At 34.9% G+C, this 18,800-nt stretch overlaps 1 protein-coding gene and 1 non-coding gene across 5 annotated transcripts in view; one reads left to right on the plus strand and one right to left on the minus strand.

Annotated features, from left to right (window-relative positions):
- Positions 1–18,800, plus strand: part of CEP128 (centrosomal protein 128) — a 393,012-nt gene that overhangs the window by 79,601 nt on the left and 294,611 nt on the right. For all 4 annotated transcript variants that reach the window (XM_088024490.1, XM_028102263.2, XM_088024491.1 and 1 more), the window contains exons 12-14: positions 2,378–2,452; positions 4,399–4,519; positions 11,289–11,440. In XM_088024490.1, the coding sequence (XP_087880616.1) occupies positions 2,378–2,452; positions 4,399–4,519; positions 11,289–11,440 (348 nt within the window). The remainder of the gene's footprint in view (positions 1–2,377; positions 2,453–4,398; positions 4,520–11,288; positions 11,441–18,800) is intronic.
- Positions 14,011–14,117, minus strand: LOC114208891 (U6 spliceosomal RNA). Its single transcript, XR_003609174.1, has one exon. It is a non-coding gene; the product is annotated as a U6 spliceosomal RNA (small nuclear RNA).

Below are 18,800 nucleotides of genomic sequence, written 5' to 3' on the forward strand. Positions count from 1 at the left end.
TGGCTACTCCCTTTCTAGAGGCCAGTTGAACTTTATCATTCCTTGCTGGGGAACACTTAGGAAGCTTGACTTTGTTGCAGGGTTATTTAGGAAAGACCTGTTGTTTAAAGGGTGGGTATTTTGAATATATTCATTTTTATCATAGAAAATCAGCGTAGGCACATTAAATATTAAGGACTTTTGACATGTATTCATGTCTGTGAATCTATAGAGCCTGTTAGCATGTTAGGCATTTAGAGGACAGCCAACTCTCCTCAGTTTGCAAATGAATAGATTTAAGCATGAGCCCAGGGTAACGAATGATAAAATGAATATTTGCCCCTGATGTAATGTTCTTTGCTCTGTATCACTCTGTAAATCTACCGTTACCTCCTTGATTTTTATTTCACCAACCTATGTCGAGTTAAATGATGCATCCATGCTCCCATTACGGTGAGTAAGTCGTGTCAGGCCATCGTGCTTGCTTTTAAGGAGTTGAGGCTGCTGGTATTATCCAGGGAGCATGACCAGTATAGGCCTTGGTAGATTTTGAGAACATTTTGACTGAAGTGTGATTCCTTCTCTCTTGATTTCTCCAGAGAAACTATAGGACAAGTGAGATAATATTTTGTGTGGATTCTGTGATTCTATATATAGTTTACTTTTTTTTTAGAATATGATATTTTCTTGGCCACATGTATAATTTTTTAAAAAAACTTACATAACCAAATTTAAAAAGTATTTTGAAATAGTTGCAGATTCATAAGGTGTTGCAAGACAAAATGTAGAGAGAGGTCATATGTGTACCCTTCACCCACTTTACCTCAGTGGTAACATTTTGCATAATTGAACTTCCATATCCAAACTGAAAAATTGATTTTGGTGCAATCCATAGAATTTATGCAGATTGCATGAACATTATGTGCACTCATTCATGTATGTGGTTCTATGAAGTTGTATCATGTATAGATTCACATTACTGTCACCACTGTGAAGATACAGAACTACAGTGCCCCTTTATGCTACTCCTTGAGAGCCATACCTACCCCATGGACAATATTTAAAGGACTAATATATAGGTAGTAGTTTGGTCAAGTGAAATGCTAACTTAGGATAACTATCACAAATCTAAGCACTAAATAATTACTTAATATAAATTTGTCGTTTCACAAAACAGCCTGTTACAAAATGCAAGCATGTCTAGCATGTGTAATCTCAGGAAAGTTAACAAACACGTGTCTCACCTGTAGGGGTGAAAAAGTAATTTTCCCTTTACTCTTCTATGTTCTTTGGCTGATCTAATAATTAAGTTGACATAAAATAGATTAACAGGAGAAAAACAAATCTGATTCTGTATTTATAGGAGCTGCATAAAAATATGAGCTCAAAGGCAGCCAGGCAGTTGAGGCTTATATACTATCCTGACCTGAGGAAATGGGATAGAGGTCTTGGGCTTCAAAGGGGAGAAAGACAATTCAGAGGAAGAGGAGAGGAGCAAATGTTTGGTAAACAAATGTTTGCCTTGTCTTACAGATAAGTCTTTTATATATAAAAACTTATCTCTTCCTGGTACAGAATCCCTCTCTAAATTCTTTAATGTAATTCAGGGAGAGGTAAAAAGCTTTTCCTGAGTCTGTTGGGTCTTGATTCCCTTCAGCTCAAAAAATCCTTATGCCAAAGAGGCATATTTTGGGCAGGGTGGGGAGGGTGGTGGCATATTCCTCTCCCCTTCACATCCTATTATGTTTTCAACTTGTAAGCTAGGCACATTCAAACTTCTTAGGTATTTTGTCATCTAATTATAATTAGCAGATTTTCTGTGAATATTTATCTTATGATTATATTATTAAGGAAATTTTAAGTGTCTTATTCTGAAATGAGATATTTTTAAATTTTAGGAATGTTATGAATATTGGGAAATATTAGGAATGTTGGAATATTAAGAATATACAAAATCACCAGTTAGATGAAATATACTTTAGTCATTGGGTCCTTCAAATTTTTATTCTAATTCAGCTCAATATGACATTACATGTACTAAAGGAAAAAATTGCTTTGGAATTTAGATTACAATGATTTAGAACTGGAGGAATCTCAGAGATTGTCTAATATAAAGACCTTATCTTAGAGATGACAGAAAGGAGACCTAAGGAAAAGAGTGTCATGGTTGAGATGGGAACTGACCCCCTGAGGACTGGTCTGGTTCACTTTTTGTTATCCAAATAACATTATTTTCATGGAGGCATTGATCTGTTTTGATAGCAAGATATTTTTTCATATTAGCTGTAAATATCTTCTGAAAAGTTCTTGAGTTTTCTCCTCTTAAACTATGCCCATAATAAGTTAGTTATTTCCTGCCTCACTGGACATTTTTCTTTATCCTTTGTTGAAACTCTAGCTTGAACAGGAATTAGAGGTATCCCGAAGGTTATTGAATCAGTCAGAAGGCAGCAGAGAAACACTTCTGCATCAGGTAAGTCTACGCAAGCTATGATAATCTACTTTTAAATTAAATCAGAATTGAGTCTCCTTTTCCATTAAATGTCTTTGTGAAAGGAAAAAAAAAACCCACCTATGTCTAGAATTTTTTTCCCCTAAGGAATGTATATTAAAACACATAAGCAAAAAATGAAATCCTTTCAGGAAGAGTCAGAGAAAGCTGGTACAAAACACTGGACCAAGTTCCCACTGTGATAGTGTGTCTTGCTGATTGCTGCTCCAATTTAGAATTTATCTCTCTTAGCATAACCGGTGTAAAAATGAGAGTGGATGTGTAAGATAAAATTTTCCCAGGGGCTTAATTTTATTCAAGGAGGCATTGGGGAGTGAAGGAAGAAGTAAAATACATGAAACAGACCTTTACATATTCAAGTTACTTTGCATTGTCTTATATTTACGTTTTCAAGGTGCTACCTGCCCCTTTTTAACCAAAGATAAAGCTTAATTTTAAAGCATAACATTTTGCAACCCATTAGCCTGTAATGAGAGTTCGGTACTTCTGCTGTTTAAAGTTCAGTAACTTGAAATAGTGATCTTACGTACATTGGATAAGGGCATATAGGTTTCTTTTTTTTTTTATTTTTAAAATTTTTTTATTATTGTTAATCACCATACATTACATCATTAGTTTTTGATGCAGTGTTCCATGATTCATTATTTGCATATAACACCCAGTGCTCCACGCAGAACGTGCCCTCCTCAACACCCATCACCAGGCCAACCCATCCTCCCATCCCCCTCCCCTCTAGAACCCCCAGTTTGTTCCTCAGAGTCCATCTTCTCTCATGGTTCGTCTCCCCATCCGATTTCCCCCTTTGTTCTTCCCCTCTTGCTATCTTCTTTTTCTTCTTCTTTTTTTTTTTTTTTAACATATAATGTGTTACTTGTTTCAGAGGTGCAGATCTGTGATTCAACAGTCTTACACAATTCACAGCGCTCACCATAGCACATACCCTAACTGCCTCTCTGCTTGTGTTTAATATAAACTGCACTCGTACCTTTCTGTTTTGAGTTGTGGCTTACATAACTTGCTATGTAGTCTGCTAGGTAGGTGAAGATGTCAGGCATCATAGATGCTTAAACATTTTGACAATTAGTGCTGAAAATACACCATAACACCTATTTTACAAAACCTTTAAAAGTGTTCACTGGCTTTGTTCTGCAACCATTCTTAAAATGGAATTAATGTTGGCAGAGTTCAGACCTTTTTTTTCCCCTGAGCTCTGACTTGTGATTTCTGATCTCATCTTTTGAAGTAAGAGATTACTGTGTTCAGGTTGTCATTGTGACTTTAACTGAGTCTTTTTGAGACTCCTATTTTGTTTAATGGTTACGGGGGACATATCTGAAATGTGCTAGGCAATTTGCTAGTCTTTAGAAATACAGATGAATAACATAGTCCCTGACCTCAAGGAGTTTATAGTTTATTCAACAGCATTTATTTCTTATTTTGAACAGTACTTTGATATTAAAATATGCTAAGTTGTGATCTTTTCACTTGAGTTTATCAATCAGTAGACCATATTCATATAAAAGAGAAGGAGTGAAAAGTATAAAAACAGTTATGGGGGTGCTTGGGTTAATAGTAGAGTGGACGGAGTTCACAATAAAGGATTGTGTGTGTGTGTGTGTGTGTGTGTGTGTGTGTGTGTGTCAAATTCTTTGTCCCAGTAGACACAGAGAAGGGGAAAAGACATTCTTTGTGGAAGGAATGGGAGGAGTAAAGAAATAGAGCAAGAGACTATTCCACTGTGCTTGGCATAACAAGGAGGTTAACTTGGCTTCAACTTGTGCTGACAGTAGCCCATTAGAAGTAATATTTTTCCCTAGAAAAATAATTTGAAATAATTAGTAAGTTCAGTTATTCTTTTCCTGCATTTAAAACTGATAAAATTGTCATTTTTGACGATATGTATTTAGGTAGAAGAGCTCCGTACACAACTTATGAAAGCAGAAGGTGATCGAAAGGGTTTACAACATCAAGTATCTCAGATGTCCAAGCAACAGGATGAACAAGGAGATGACTGGAGGTTTAGGAGAGGTATAATTCTGATTTGTAAATATGTGGGGTTTTTTTGATCTTTCTTAAATAGTTCCCATTTTCAGAATTGCATTTCATACACTGTGCTCTCGTCATCTTATTTCTTGATCTACTACAAGGGTTTTCAATAAGCTAATCCTAACTTAGCATCAGTATTTTATCAGACTTTATTTTTTAGTTTTGTGTTTACAGCAATATTGAGCAGAAGGTACAGAGATTATTCTGTATGCCCCCTGTTCCCACACATGCATAGCCTCCCCCATGATCAACTTCCCCACACTGGAAATGTGTTTGTTATAACTGACATACCTACGTTGACACATCGTTGTCATTTTAAGTCCATGGTTTGCATTAGGATTCACTCTTGGTGTTGTGTATTCTATGGGATTAGACAATGTATAAGTGACATTTAGGCACCGTTACAGTATCATAGAGTAATTTCCCTGTCTTAAAAATCCCTTGTGCTCCATCTTTTCATCCCCCTCTCTGCTCTAACCACTGGCAACCAAATCTTTTTACTGTCCCTATATTTTACCTTTTCCAGAATCTAATATAGTTTAATCATACAGCGTTTCACATTAGCTTCTTTCATTTAGTAATATACCTTTAAGTTTCCTCCATGTCTTTTCATGGCTTGGTAGTGCTCTCTCTCGCTCGCTCGCTCTTTTTTTTTTTTTTTTTTAGCATTGTCTGAATGTACCACAGTTTATTTATCTATTCCCCTACTGAAGGTCATTTGGTTGCTTTCAAATTTAGGCAATTATGAGTAAAGCTGTTATAAACCAAACATCTGTATATAGGTTTTTGTATGGACATAAGTTTTCATTTACTTTGGGTAAATACCAAAGAATATGAGTGCTGGATTGTATGTTAAGAGTATATTTAGTTTTGTAAGAATCCTCCAAACCGTCTTTCAAAGTGGCTGTATCATTTCTTCATTCCCACCAGCAATGAATGAGAGTTCCTTTTGTTCCACATTCTTGTCAATATTTGCAGTTGTCAAGTGTTCTGGATTTTGGCTATTCTAATAGGTTTGTAATGGTATCTTGTTGTTTTAATTTACATTTCCCTGATAACATATGATGTGGAGCATCTTTTATTACGCATATTTTCCACCTATATATATTCTTTGATGAGATATTTATTAAGGTCTTTGGCCCATTTTTTAGGCAGGTTGGTTGGCTTCTTGTTGAAGTTTGAGTCCTCTTCATATTTTATTTTATTTTTTATTTTTAAAGATTATTTATTTGACAGAGAGAGACACAGCAAGAGAGAGAACATAAACAGGGGGAATGCGAATGGGAGAAGCAGGCTTCCCTTGGAGCAGGGAGCCCGACAAGGGGCTCGATCCCAGGACCCTAGGATCATGACCTGAGCCAAAGGCAGAGGCTTAACGACTGAGCCACCCAGGCGCCCCTCTCTTGATATTTTAGATAACAATCCTTTATCACCTATGTCTTTGCAAATAATTTCTCTGTCTGTAGCTTGTCTTTTCATTCTCTGGACAGTGTCTTTTGCAGAACTGAAAAGTTTTAATTTTAATGAAGTCCAGCTTATCAGTTCTTTCATGGATCATGATTCTGCTCTTCTATCTAAAAAGTCATCATCAAACCCAAGGTCATCCACAATTTCTCCTATCTTCTAAATTTTTGTAATTTTGTGTTTTATATTTGGGTCTGTGATCCATTTTGAATTAACTCCTGTAAAAGGAATTCTTATTTCCATGCCTAAAAATCTGTATCTAGATTCATTTTTTTGCATGTGGGTGTCCAGTTGTTCAGCACTACACTATTTTTTTTTTTTTTAATTTTATTTATTTGACAGAGACACAGCGAGAGAGGGAACACAAGCAGGGGCAGAGGGAGAAGGAGAAGCAGGCTTCCCACTGAGCAGGGAGCTGGACGCGGGGCTCGATCCCAGGACCCTGGGATCATGACCCGAGCCGAAGGCAGACGCCCAACGACTGAGCCACCCAGGCGCCTCAGCACTACACTATTTGTTGAAAACCACCTTTTCTCCACTGTATTGTCTTTGCTGCTTTGTCAGAGATCAGTTGACTATTTTGATGTGGGTTTATTTCTGGGCCTCTGTTCTGTTTCATTGATGGATTTGTCTTTTTTTTTTGCTAGTACCATACTCTTGATTATTGTAGCTTTATGGTGTGTCTTGAAGTTGGATAGTGTTAGTCTTCCAGCTTTGTTCTTCTCCTTCAATATTGCACTAGCTGTTCTGGATCCTTTGCCTCTCCATATATTTTTAGGATTAGTTTGTTGATATTTACAAAATAACTTGCTGGGATTTTGATTGGGATTGCATTGAATATGTAGATCAGGTTGGGAAGAACTGACATTTGGCAGTATTGCATCTTCCTACCCATGAATATGAACTTTCTCTCCATTTATTTCATTCAACTATGATTTCTTTCATCAGAGTTTTGTAGTTTTCCTCATATAGATTTTGTTAGATTTATATTTAAGTATTTGGATGCAAATTTAAATGGTATTATGTTTTTAATTTCAAATTTCACTTGTTCATTGCTGATATTAGCATCTAATTTTAATCTCTCCTCTGCTTTATTTTTAAACCCATTTCAGACATGCTTATCTCATGGGGCTTTCTCCTAGAAAGAGCCAACAAAGCTAGTAGTGGAATTTTTTCCAGCTTCTTATTTCCATGCCTAAATGTGTATGTGTACTTGTCCTTGTACTTAAATTGGAAATACCCCTATGTTTTCATTTTCTTTTATCCCAATTTGAAAATATGTACAAACAAAATTGAGATCCTATCTTTTTTGTGATTGAGATCCGTGACAAAAATTAATCATTTGGCAGAAGTGGTCATGAACCATATGACTGGCTTTTTGTATGTAGATTAGGAATACTTTGTGTCTGAGAAATGTTAGAATACCTTTTTTAGTGGTGGTGTTGATTTAGGTTGTGGAATTTAATGAGTCTGAATGTATTTCTTTTTGGAAGTTTACTTGTAACAGAAATGGTAATATTGAAATTATATAATGGTTTCTAATAGACTAATCCAGATTGTTCAGCTTGTAAATTATTTCAGTAATGAGGCTTCCTACTCAAATGCCTAAATTATTGGAGAAACTCTTGTAAGCATTTGGTGTACTATCAAATTCAGGGAAGATAAATATTTTCCCAGATTCCCCACACATAACTCAGTATGTTGCCTAAGTTAGAATTTCCACATTGCCAGAAAATCTTCACTAGGCAAATTCTGACATACCTATCCTAACATAGTTGCATGCCATTAAGTTCACTTAAGTTTCATGTGATGTTATAATTGAAATATATTTTGACATCAAATATTTTAAAATTTATTTTTAAAAGTAAAATCCTAAGGGTTTTGATTATTCATCAAATTTTCATAAAGATGCACATAAGAACTCTTATTTTGTTTGGACAAAGACTGTGGTACATTTGTTACATGTTTTCTCACCTTATAAAAAATCTAGTTATTCTTGGTCTAAGTCTTTGAGGACTAGAAGAATGTCACTTTCCTTAACTACTTACCAGGTTTAAAAAAAATCTGAAAGTTCTCATATCAGTATCATAATGAACTTCTTCACCTTCTCTTAATGGTTCTAAAATTTTCATCTTTATAGAATAATTGTATTTTTTTTTTAAATCTGCCTAAGAAATCACACTCATAGTCACACACTGTTGCTGTTTGTTCCTCCATCCATTGCAAAATAACGTCCACATCTGTCTTTAATGCTGGGGCGCCTGGGTGGCTCAGTCGGTTAAGCATCTGCCTTTGGCTTAGGTCATGATCTCAAGGTCCTGGGATCCAGCCCCACATCTGGCTCCCTGCTCCACAGGGAGTCTGCTTCTCCCTCTGCCACTCCCTCTGCTTGTGCTCTCTCTCCGTCAAATAAATAAATCTTTAAAAACATAAAAAATGAAATTGGCTTTGCTTTACTTTACTAGTGGTCTTCTCAGTCAAATTCAGAGGAATCATGGTATTACTTTTCTTACTTGACCCCTGTTTTTCCCTCTTCCTTCTTGGAACTCTTCACTGACTTCAGTGTTTCTACTCTTTTCTGGTTCTTCTGAGTTCCTTGTTTTCATTTGAATCTTTTCCCTTTGTTCACAGCTTGTCTTTTAAATGCTGGGTGTTGTCTAGAATCCTCTTTATGGGGTTTCTCACTTAATGGTTCTCCCTAGAGGTTGTTATTTAAATCTTATACTTTAGCTATCACCTGTAATGATGATCCCTAAGTCTGTTGCCCCAGTCAACAGATTTACAGCTGAGTTCATCCTTTCCTCAAAACCTGTTTTTATTTCCTGTTTCAATTGATGCCACCATCTTTTATCCAAATAGCCAAGGCTAAAATACAAAGAACATCTGAAATTATTCCTTCTCTTCTCCATCTGCTTTGTCCCTGTCTATTTATAGATCTTGGTATTTCTTGAATTTGGCCCATCTTCTTTATTCTCACTATCCCAGTTTAGGCATGCTTTGTCTCATTTGTATTACCCTCTTAACTTATTCTGTTCCTCTGTGATCTGTCTTCTATACTGCTGCTACTAAAGGGATGCTTTCTAAGCCACAAACCATTCATGTTACTCTTGCTTGAAAGCTTTTGTTATATGTTATTGAGTTCTTACTACACATGAGGCATTTTGCTACACATTTTATGTTATCTCCTTTAGTTCTTAGAACTATGCTGTAAGAAGGGTACTAGTCTTATTTCCATTTGAATAAGGAAAAAAAAAAGACTGAAGAATAAAGAAATTGCCTAAGGTCATATTTGTGGGAAGTAACAGACCTGAATCCCTCTCCCCAAACCTGAGCTCTTAACTGCTATGCTGTACTGTTTGTAGCAAGTGGCAGGTGTTCTTCAAAGTGGAACATGTGAGGCAATCCCCTGGGTGTGAGAGGAGACTGTTCATAACATGATTTGCATTTTATACCTTATGTTTTAAGTATTTTAATTTTGCTAAACGTTTAGTTATATATGTATGTATGTGTACCTAGGTATATATTTATATATCCGTATTATTTTATATGTGTCTAGATTATGAAACTTATCAAACTGTTTCCACATTAAATATATGTTTCACAAATTATGTATTTGTATTTATACATGTATTCATATGTATTAATATCTCCATATTTTATATAATATATATTCCTATTACTTTGTATATACACTAATATATATATCCTGAAATGTAGGCCTTATATATTAAGGTAGACCCTCTAGAGATAGGTTATTCGCACACATATGCATATTTATACCTATCTAAATATAAAATTTAAAATATATATTTGTAAAATGAATACATACTTTTACACATAAATATGCATATTTTCAGGTTGGAAACCTAGCAGGGCTGGGCAAAGTATGGCCCAAGGGGCAAATCCAAACTTCTGTAAATAAGTTTTACTGGAATATAGCTATTCCCATTCATTTATTCACTGTCTAGGTTACTTTTGCAATACAGGGGCAGAGTTGAGTAGTTGTGACAGAGATCATAAGCCTAAAATATTTACTCTCTGACCCTTTACAGAAAATGTTTGCTAATCCTCATCTGTAGGATAATTTCTAAGCTCCCTAGCAATGTGTAAACACCCTGCTGACCCTCCCTCTTCCTTCCCTCTTATTGGTAGCCATGTGGAAGTACTGTGTGCAGCTACCTGAATATTAAATCTAGTATTGTACCTCTGTGCTTTAATAATGTCTCTTCCTTTCTCTGAGTTATCACCCCAACTCCCCATCTCTTTTGCTTGGTGAGAGTCTATATTCATTCTTTAACTTAGTTTCTGTTTCTTCCCACCTGAGTTTTTCATCAGGATAGAGTTAATCACTCTATCCTTTGTGCTATTTCTGTATGATAACTGTATCTGTAAAATATCTGTATAGTGTCTGTCATTGCCTTCATCATGCTGTTAAAATGCCTGTGTATCTTCTTCCATCCATGTACATCCAAGATGTACAATTTTGAACACTTTGATATCTCTTAAGTTCAGATGTGTCTTATGAATGATGTATAAACTTAATTTGCTAGTATCCTTCCTTTCCTTTCCTGGAAAGGAAACTACCAGAAAAACAGTTAAATTGGTAATATATGTTCCAATTTTTGGCATCTTAGACTCAAGGAAGTATTTTATATGTCTTGTTTCTATTCTTGGAGTTTAAGGTAATTGAGAAAATGTTTTTGTGTTATTTATGTTTGAAGAAGGTGGCAATAGTGTCCTGTGCATCACAGACCAAGTATGTTGAATTAAATACTAAATCTGTCTATATTGTTCAGTGATATAATTTCAGGTGGTAGTCTCCAGAATTAGTAAGTTAGTTAGTGATCATACACAGAGATTTAACAGTATCATTTGTTTATTTTGCAAGAAAGAATTATTTTGTGTGTCAACTTCAGTAACTTTCAGCTCACGTATAACTCAGTTGAAAATTCTTTCAGTATTTCTGTGTTAGAGTTTGGAGGTAGAGATGTAAGGAAAGTTAAAAAAATATGTAGGATTTCCCTGAGTTCAGTTGTACTAGAAATCTGATAACATTTCAAGTTTTAGTATCAAAATGGAATAATATTGGATAACACATCAGTGTATATATTTTAGAATACTGAGTGAGACCTGAAACAATAGTCTGGCAAATTCTGAAAAGTCTATTGAGTGTTAATAGTGGGTTATGTTAGCTGGAATATTAGAACATCAAGGCTTTGTACTATTTGAAAGTACATTCTCCTGTGAATAAAGAACAACTGTCAAGCCTTACATTTTCTCTTTCAAGGGGTTGAGCAGGAAAAAGAGAATCTGGAGAAGCAGATGTCAGATTTGAGGGTGCAGCTGAACTTCAGTGCAATGGCATCTGAGTTAGAGGAAGCGAAGCGGTGCATGGAGCGAAAAGACAAGGAGAAAGCACAGTTTGCAGCACATATAGAGGTGACTTTGCTATTTTTAAGTTGTATTCAAAGGACTTTAGTTTTGTTTCAGAGAATTGCTTAATGAAGTTTTAATAGAAATTTTGTAGTATTTTATGAACTCTAGTTTGAGTATACGTAATGTAAAGTTATGTAGATGACTACTTTAATTATACATAGAAATGTCAATGGATTCATTTCTCTTTCATCTGGACCTTAAAGCCAGGAACCTGTTAAACTTGAAAACATTTTTGTTATAGTGGCAATTGAACCCGCCCTTCAGAGAGGTGGGGCCTTTCTTTGAAGGAATGGTGAGTTACCATTTATTTTGGGGTGAAACTGGCAGAAGGCACAGCAAAAAAAGGTACCATAAAAATTTTTAAATCTCTCACTCCTCTACATGAGGCAGAATTGGGGTAATTATCCAAAAATATTAAAAATCAAAAGAAAGAACTTCATAAAAAGGAAATGTCTTAATTCTAATATAATTATATAAATTATATCAAACATGGATGACAGATTTGGAAATAGATGTGTATCAGTCCTTTTCTATATCTGTTTTTATTAGTGAAGTTGTATTCTAATTGTAATAAGGTGCCACATTTGAAGAATTTTCTAAATTATAATGAAAGGTAGAAAATTGGTGTTAAAGATACCTAACTTTATATAATCCAAAGGAAATATTTAATGTTACTGCAGTCTGAGTTCCTCTTTCATCTTGTCAGTGCATCAGTGGAAAATGCAGAGTCCATCGTCTCTCATGGTTCATCTACCCCTCCGATTTCTCTCCCTTCATTCTTCCCCTCCTGATATTTTCTTTTTTTTTTTTTTTAACATATATTGTATTATTTGTTTCAGAGGTCCAGATCTGTGATTTAACAAGATTTATATTCTTTTTATAATGTCCTGTTTTCTGCTAGAATTAACTATCTTATGATCTAATTTCTTAACATATTAATAACAAATGTTTTAAAGTTGATTTCTGTCAACTCCAATATCTGAACAGTCTATATGCCTATTACTATTTCTCACTTATATCTTGTTTTTTAGTGCATCAGTGGAAAATGTATTTTAGATTTGGATCAAGATTCAGATTTGTAAAGATAATGAAATATTGACATACTTTTTATAGAGCCCTCTACATGTATAATAAATACTCATCAGAAATATTATCAGAGCAATTGTAATTGTAGGACTTCTAAAGTTTGCTTCATGGTTATTAATTATTTTAGCCCTTGATCCTGCTGACGAAAGTGCTGAGATATTATTTTGCCAAAGTTAAGTATTAAAAATTAGAAAAAGCTATGTTAATAAATATCAAAGTAGAAAATCACTTTGCTAAGCTGTTTATAACCACATATTGGTCTGTCCTCTCTCTTCCTTTCCATTGTTTCACTTCATTTAACACTTGCAGAATCAATCAATGAAAAAAAAACCTCACATTCCTAGGCATTTAAAAAATTATAATAACCTAATAATGCTCTTGTTCAAAGAGCCTGGCTTTCCCCTTGTCCTAACAGTAGTTCTTTTACATTTTCACCTGGGTTAGGGAAAGAGTTGGCATTCTCTTGGGTTAGTTTGGATTGGTTGTATGGATTTGGATGTGAAAGACAGGTGGACAGAGAGGTTGAACATTTACTCACATATCAAATACTTAATGACTGTCTATTGCATGCCAGGCATTATTCTAGGTGGTGGTGACATGACAAAGAACAAAAGCCAGGCAGATTTCCCTGTCTCTGTGTGCATGACATTCTAAAATTGATGCAGAAAGTTCTTTGAATTTGTCTCAAGTCTAACTCAAATTCCTTTTGGAGGATGAAAGATTTTTTTCCCAGTTGCCATTAAAAAGGTATTACAAAAAGACATTGTTTATTCTGGAAGAAATTCCTATTAACCATTTTTATTTCCCCCCCAACTTTATTTTTAACAATAAAATAATTAATTAAATTTTATGTCCATTGTTTTAGATTTTGTGACACTTTTGAGTATGGCTTACTTTCATTCCTTGTGAAGGCCCTTTGAATATCTCCAAGCTGTTCTCTAAATGACATCTAGCGTAGACTTTGTGATGGTATTGGTCATGGATCACTTGATGTGACTTCCGTTGGGTATTTGATTGAAATTTAATTGAAAAGCATTTAGTTTCTGCTTTAATTTTCAAAAATATTTGGTGTTGGGGTCACCTGGGTAGCTGTCAGTTAAGCGTCGACTCTTGGTTTAGGCTCGGGTCATGATCTCAGGGTCGTGAGATAAAGCCCTACATTGGGCTCCATGCTGGGCATGGAGCCTGCTTAAGATTCTCTCCCTCTGCCCTACTTGCACTTGCTCTGTCTCTTTAAAAAAAAAAATTGGTGTTGCCTTAGACATTCTATAATGAAGTTTAATCTTCTTTAGTTGCTTTTTAGAAACCAAATATAAATAAATAAACATGCACAAAATGTGACTAATTGGTCAGGCCCTAAAACATTTGCCATAATACTCTTTCTTGTGGTTTGTTCAATCACTAGTCTCTTTCTCTTTAATCTAACTTCCTAACACCTTTCCTACAAAACCTTATACCCAGTCTTGTCAACTCATTTTTTCTTCTTTTTAAATATGGAAAGCTTCACGAATTTGTGTGTCATCCTTGCGCAGGGGCCATGCTAATCTTCTCTGTATCGTTCCAATTTTAGTATATGTGCTGCCAAAGAGAGCACTCAACTCATTTTTTCTTAAACTTTCCTACTCATTTCCATTTTTTTGTCTTTGTTCCTGTTGTTCACTGTTCCTATAAGGTCCTCTTTTTGTGGAAATCCTAAGCCTTTTCATTCCTGAAGCCTTCTTCGGCTATAGCTTCTACAAGTAATAATCCTTTCTTCTATACCCCATCCTTTTACTCACATCACTAATATTCTTATGGCACCTTTCTCACACTGCCTTAAAGTATATAGGTATATGTCTTTAAAATTTCAAAATGAATTGAAATGAAGGAGATAGGGGACTGCAGAAGAAAGCTGCCCTGTCACTAAGACAAATCTGACCTCGATGTCCTTACCTTGGTGAAGACCTCGTGTTTCAGTCTTGTCCTCACATCTGGAAACTTGAATTTTCTGTGTCCTAGAATTAATGTGGCCCAGGAGACATTCATACTAACAATGAAACCCATCAGAGAACAGTATATAAAAGAGTGCCAGCTCATTGATGTATCCTGTGGGGCTCTATATGGATATTTAAACACTGTTGTATGCAGAGCACCAGTCACCCAATTTTCTATACCTAGGTTTTAGAAAGGTGAATTAGTAACCAAGAAGTTGCTTCGTGAACACAGTCAGAGAATACTGATGTGTAAAGGACTGTTTGTTCCTGGCTATGGTAAGGCTCTCCCACCCTCTACCTCTCTTTAACAGAGTCCTTGTAACCAGGGATCTATTTATTTCACCAGATTCTGTTTTTATTTTTGGAGTGTGTTGAACTGACTTCTTTTGTCTTTCTAACAATCTTCTCTGCTTCCACTCTGATGCTCAACCTTCTGTTTGCATTCTCTTTTGATATGTTGCTATGCACAGATTTTGCTCTGGGCCATTTAACAGTATGCAATGATGTAATTCAAACTTGTGGCATTCTAGAAGCCACTTATGAATTAAATACGTATATCCCTCTTCAAATCATAAATGAGTATGCGCCAAGAACCAGGTCTTATCTCTGTATTTCTTTGTGCCCCTGATAGTGTCTTACCTATATTAGTATTTGTTGACTGAAATAGTGAATTGTAGAACACTTTTATGGTTATTTTTCAAAGCTAACATTTGTTGTCTGGTCATTCTTTAAAAGCACATTAATTTCTGGGAGAGTTGTCGGTCAGTATTCAAGGGGACCTTTGCTCTTTCTCAGGTTTTGTTGATCCAGAGGATATATTTTAAGCAGTTGTTTTACACTGGAGAAAAACAGTGAAAATAGCTTGTAAAAAACCAGAATGAAAGCTGAGTTTGAGTTTGCATAATTTACCTTTCAAATTGTACCTAAAACCCTAAATCTGTATATGCATAGAAAATACTAAGTACATTTTTTTTCTTCTTCTAAACTTGAGTTGAACCTCATTAACCTTGATAGGCTATTTGTATTCATAAGAATTCCAAGTATCCTTGATCAATGATTCCCCCTGATTTAATCTCAGCCTCCATCTTCCATCAACTTACTTTTCTTGAAGAAAAAAATTTGACTTTTAAATTCAGTGAGGAACTTCAAAGAAAGAAAAAAAAACACAAGGTGCTTTACATAATTTAGATTGAATGTTGAAAGTGATAATTGAGTGACAACTGACATGATTATTCATTAGCGGAAACTTGGAACTGTAATGCCATAATTTACTTTTAAAAAAGAGGGTAGTGGAAAACAGAAATGATAATCAATAATAACTTTTCTTTTTGATGATTAGTACATTAGGAACAGAAGGAAGGTTGTTCCTTTTAACATGCTTTTAAGATAAACTCTTTAGATTCTTGCGTTTCTTATATATAAAGCTGGCTACTTTGCTACGTAATAATGCCCCCTTCAATTCAATACTACTTTAAAGCCCTTCTTAGAGACCTACATTGTCCTAATTTTCTATTGTTTTTTTATCTTAATAATTTCTTCCTTATCCAACTGCTTGTTGTAAAATAAGGTACTGAGTACTAAGTAATTTTAATACACAGATTATAAAGAAAACAAATATTGGCAGCAAAACTTTATAGACAGGCTAAAATTGTCAAACCTAGTGCAGATGAGGTCTGCCTCTGTTATTAACCACATTAACTGACACTGAAGCATATTGCTAAGTCCACAAATGCTCTATTCTCCAAGTTCTTCATGAAGCTGACTACTGGCAGAGATGCCCTACAAGTAAAAACTCCAAAACCAAGTGAACTTTTACACTTTGAAGATGATTTAGTTTAATTCTCAAATCTTTCATCTATGGAAAAATCGGAGTTGTGAAGAAAGGCAGCTCTTCTGTTTTCTGTAACTCAGAGTTGCATAATATTTCTGTCAAGCCAGAAAGTAGAAGTGGACCAAATATTTTAAATTTTCCTTTGAGACATCACCAATATTTAATATTTAGTAGGGTCAGTGAAGAAATAATTTAGGAATAAAAGTGTCACCTTTCAAGTTCTTTATTTTCTGAAGTCATAATTTCTGCCTCATGTGTTTTATGTATAAGTTGAACGTGTAGGCCTTTGTGTATGTCTCTGTGATGTGTGTGTGTATGCATGCACATGTGTGTGGACACATGCATGAAGTTGGGGTGGGGGAGAGGGAGAAACATATTCCTCACATAACAGTGAAGTATTGATAATTTATGTTAATTATAGATAGATTTGATGTTAAAATCAATTATAAAGATAACATATACCTTTGGGAATAATTATTGAAGGACTTGGTATGGAAAAATAGGTGATATGTAACAAATGAGGTAATATTTTTTGCAGAATCTTAGCAATTGATAGTTGTTCATTTCTTGACCACTACAAATGCTATTAAAGGGATATAGAGTAGACTTTATAATAAGCATATTTTAATTGTTCATGCATTATTCCCAAAGTCGTTATAGTTAACCTTTAGAGTGATTTTAATTTGATAGCATTATCATTTTAAGTGGAGACTTAAATTGTGTTTTAGAAGTTTGTTTTCAGGCAGCTTTCTACCAGGAGAAATGAGACTACACTCAGCCTTAAACAATGAAAACAGTGGGCCTGTTATACTCTTAAATGTTCGAATGGTATAAATTATCTTTGCAAAAAAACATTTTTAATAAGTAACACATGGCTAACATAAGCAAAGGTCAGTGTTAGCAATTTTTTCAAATGTATTAAACGCATTTAATTTCTAGTACTTTACTTGCATGAAGTATGAGTTTATGTGACACAGTACTTATTTGGGGGGAACCTATAATGGTATTAGGCTATAGTTTGCTCTTTCTTAGTGAAGATTAACAAATTAGGTAAACTTTTGGCAATTCTAGTTAGAGAACAGTTTCTGCCTTTGTTAATGGTGGATTAGCTTGTTGCGGAACAGACTTCCTACTGAGAAAAACTAGAAAAACTGGGTAAGACATATATTTTTAAAAATATGTTTGAAGTTATCAGAGTTATCTGGGTATAAGGACAGGAGGAGTCATGTATTCTGTTGAGGAATGGAATGCAGAGTGATGGATTTGATACTTGGCACGACTTTTCCCCTGAAAAGTTTAAGTCACAAACTGAACAAAGCTTACAGTAGAATTTAGGCCCATTAAAGAAGAAGGACCCTGCTAATCATCCCACACTTTCAGTTGGGATACCCGAAGGGCTAAACCCTAGAGTCTGGGTAAGCTGGAAATGCACCAACAGTCACAAAGACTGTAACATAGCTTTGAATCTGCTGTGATGTTATCTGCCCCTACCCTAACTGCCCATCTAAACAAAAGAAGATCTTTTGAGGAGGAAGGCATTATCATTCAGAGCCCTCATATTATTTCTATAATTTGTTACATAGTGTTTAGTATTTGATCAAAACTTAGCAGTCGTATCAAGAAATAAAACCTCATTACTAAAAAACAAGATATAAGTGAGAAATAGAAATAGGCATATAGACTGTTCAGATACTGGAGTTGACAGAAATCAACTTTAAAACATTTGTTATTAATATGTTAAGAAATTAGATCATAAGATAGTTAATTCTAGCAGAGAACAGGACATTATAAAAAGATTATAAATCTTGTTAAATCACAGATCTGGACCTCTGAAACAAATAATACAATATATGTTAAAAAAAAAAATAGCAGGAGGGGAAGAATGAAGGAGAAATCGGAGGGGGAGATGAACCATGAGAGACGATGGACTCTGAGAAACAAACTGAGGGTTCTAGAGGGGAGGGGGGTGGGGGGATGGGTTAGCCTGGTGATGGGTATTAAAGAGGGCACATATTGCATGGAGCCCTGGGTGTTATACATAAACAAGGAATCATGGAACACTACATCTAAAACTAATGATGTAATGTATGGTGATTAACATAACAACAAAAAATTAAAAAAATATATATAAATCTGAGAACCAAAATATATAGTAACTGAAATTAAGAGCTGGATAGGTAGGTAGGGTTTAACCAAAATTAGATACATTTTTTTCTTACTCCTCTGAAGAACTTTATGAGGCTTCCATCCATATGTATGCTTAGGTTATATAATTTATTATGTGGTTTGGTTTCTGGTTTTTTGATCTGTTTTTCTATCTTCTAACTGGCAAAGAACCCCAATTTATTGTCTTTCATTCAGTAAATTTTGATTAAGAGTCTATTAGGTATCGAGTCTAGTGGTAGAATCTGGGGGTACACAAATGAAAAGAACATTCATTGCCCTCTGTAAAGTCACAATCATTGAACTCACA

The sequence above is a fragment of the Eumetopias jubatus genome, unplaced genomic scaffold (genome assembly GCF_037043125.1).
Source record: "Eumetopias jubatus isolate StellerSeaLion01/CBP00866 unplaced genomic scaffold, mEumJub1_p1.0 scaffold_7, whole genome shotgun sequence".
Taxonomy (NCBI): domain Eukaryota; kingdom Metazoa; phylum Chordata; class Mammalia; order Carnivora; family Otariidae; genus Eumetopias; species Eumetopias jubatus.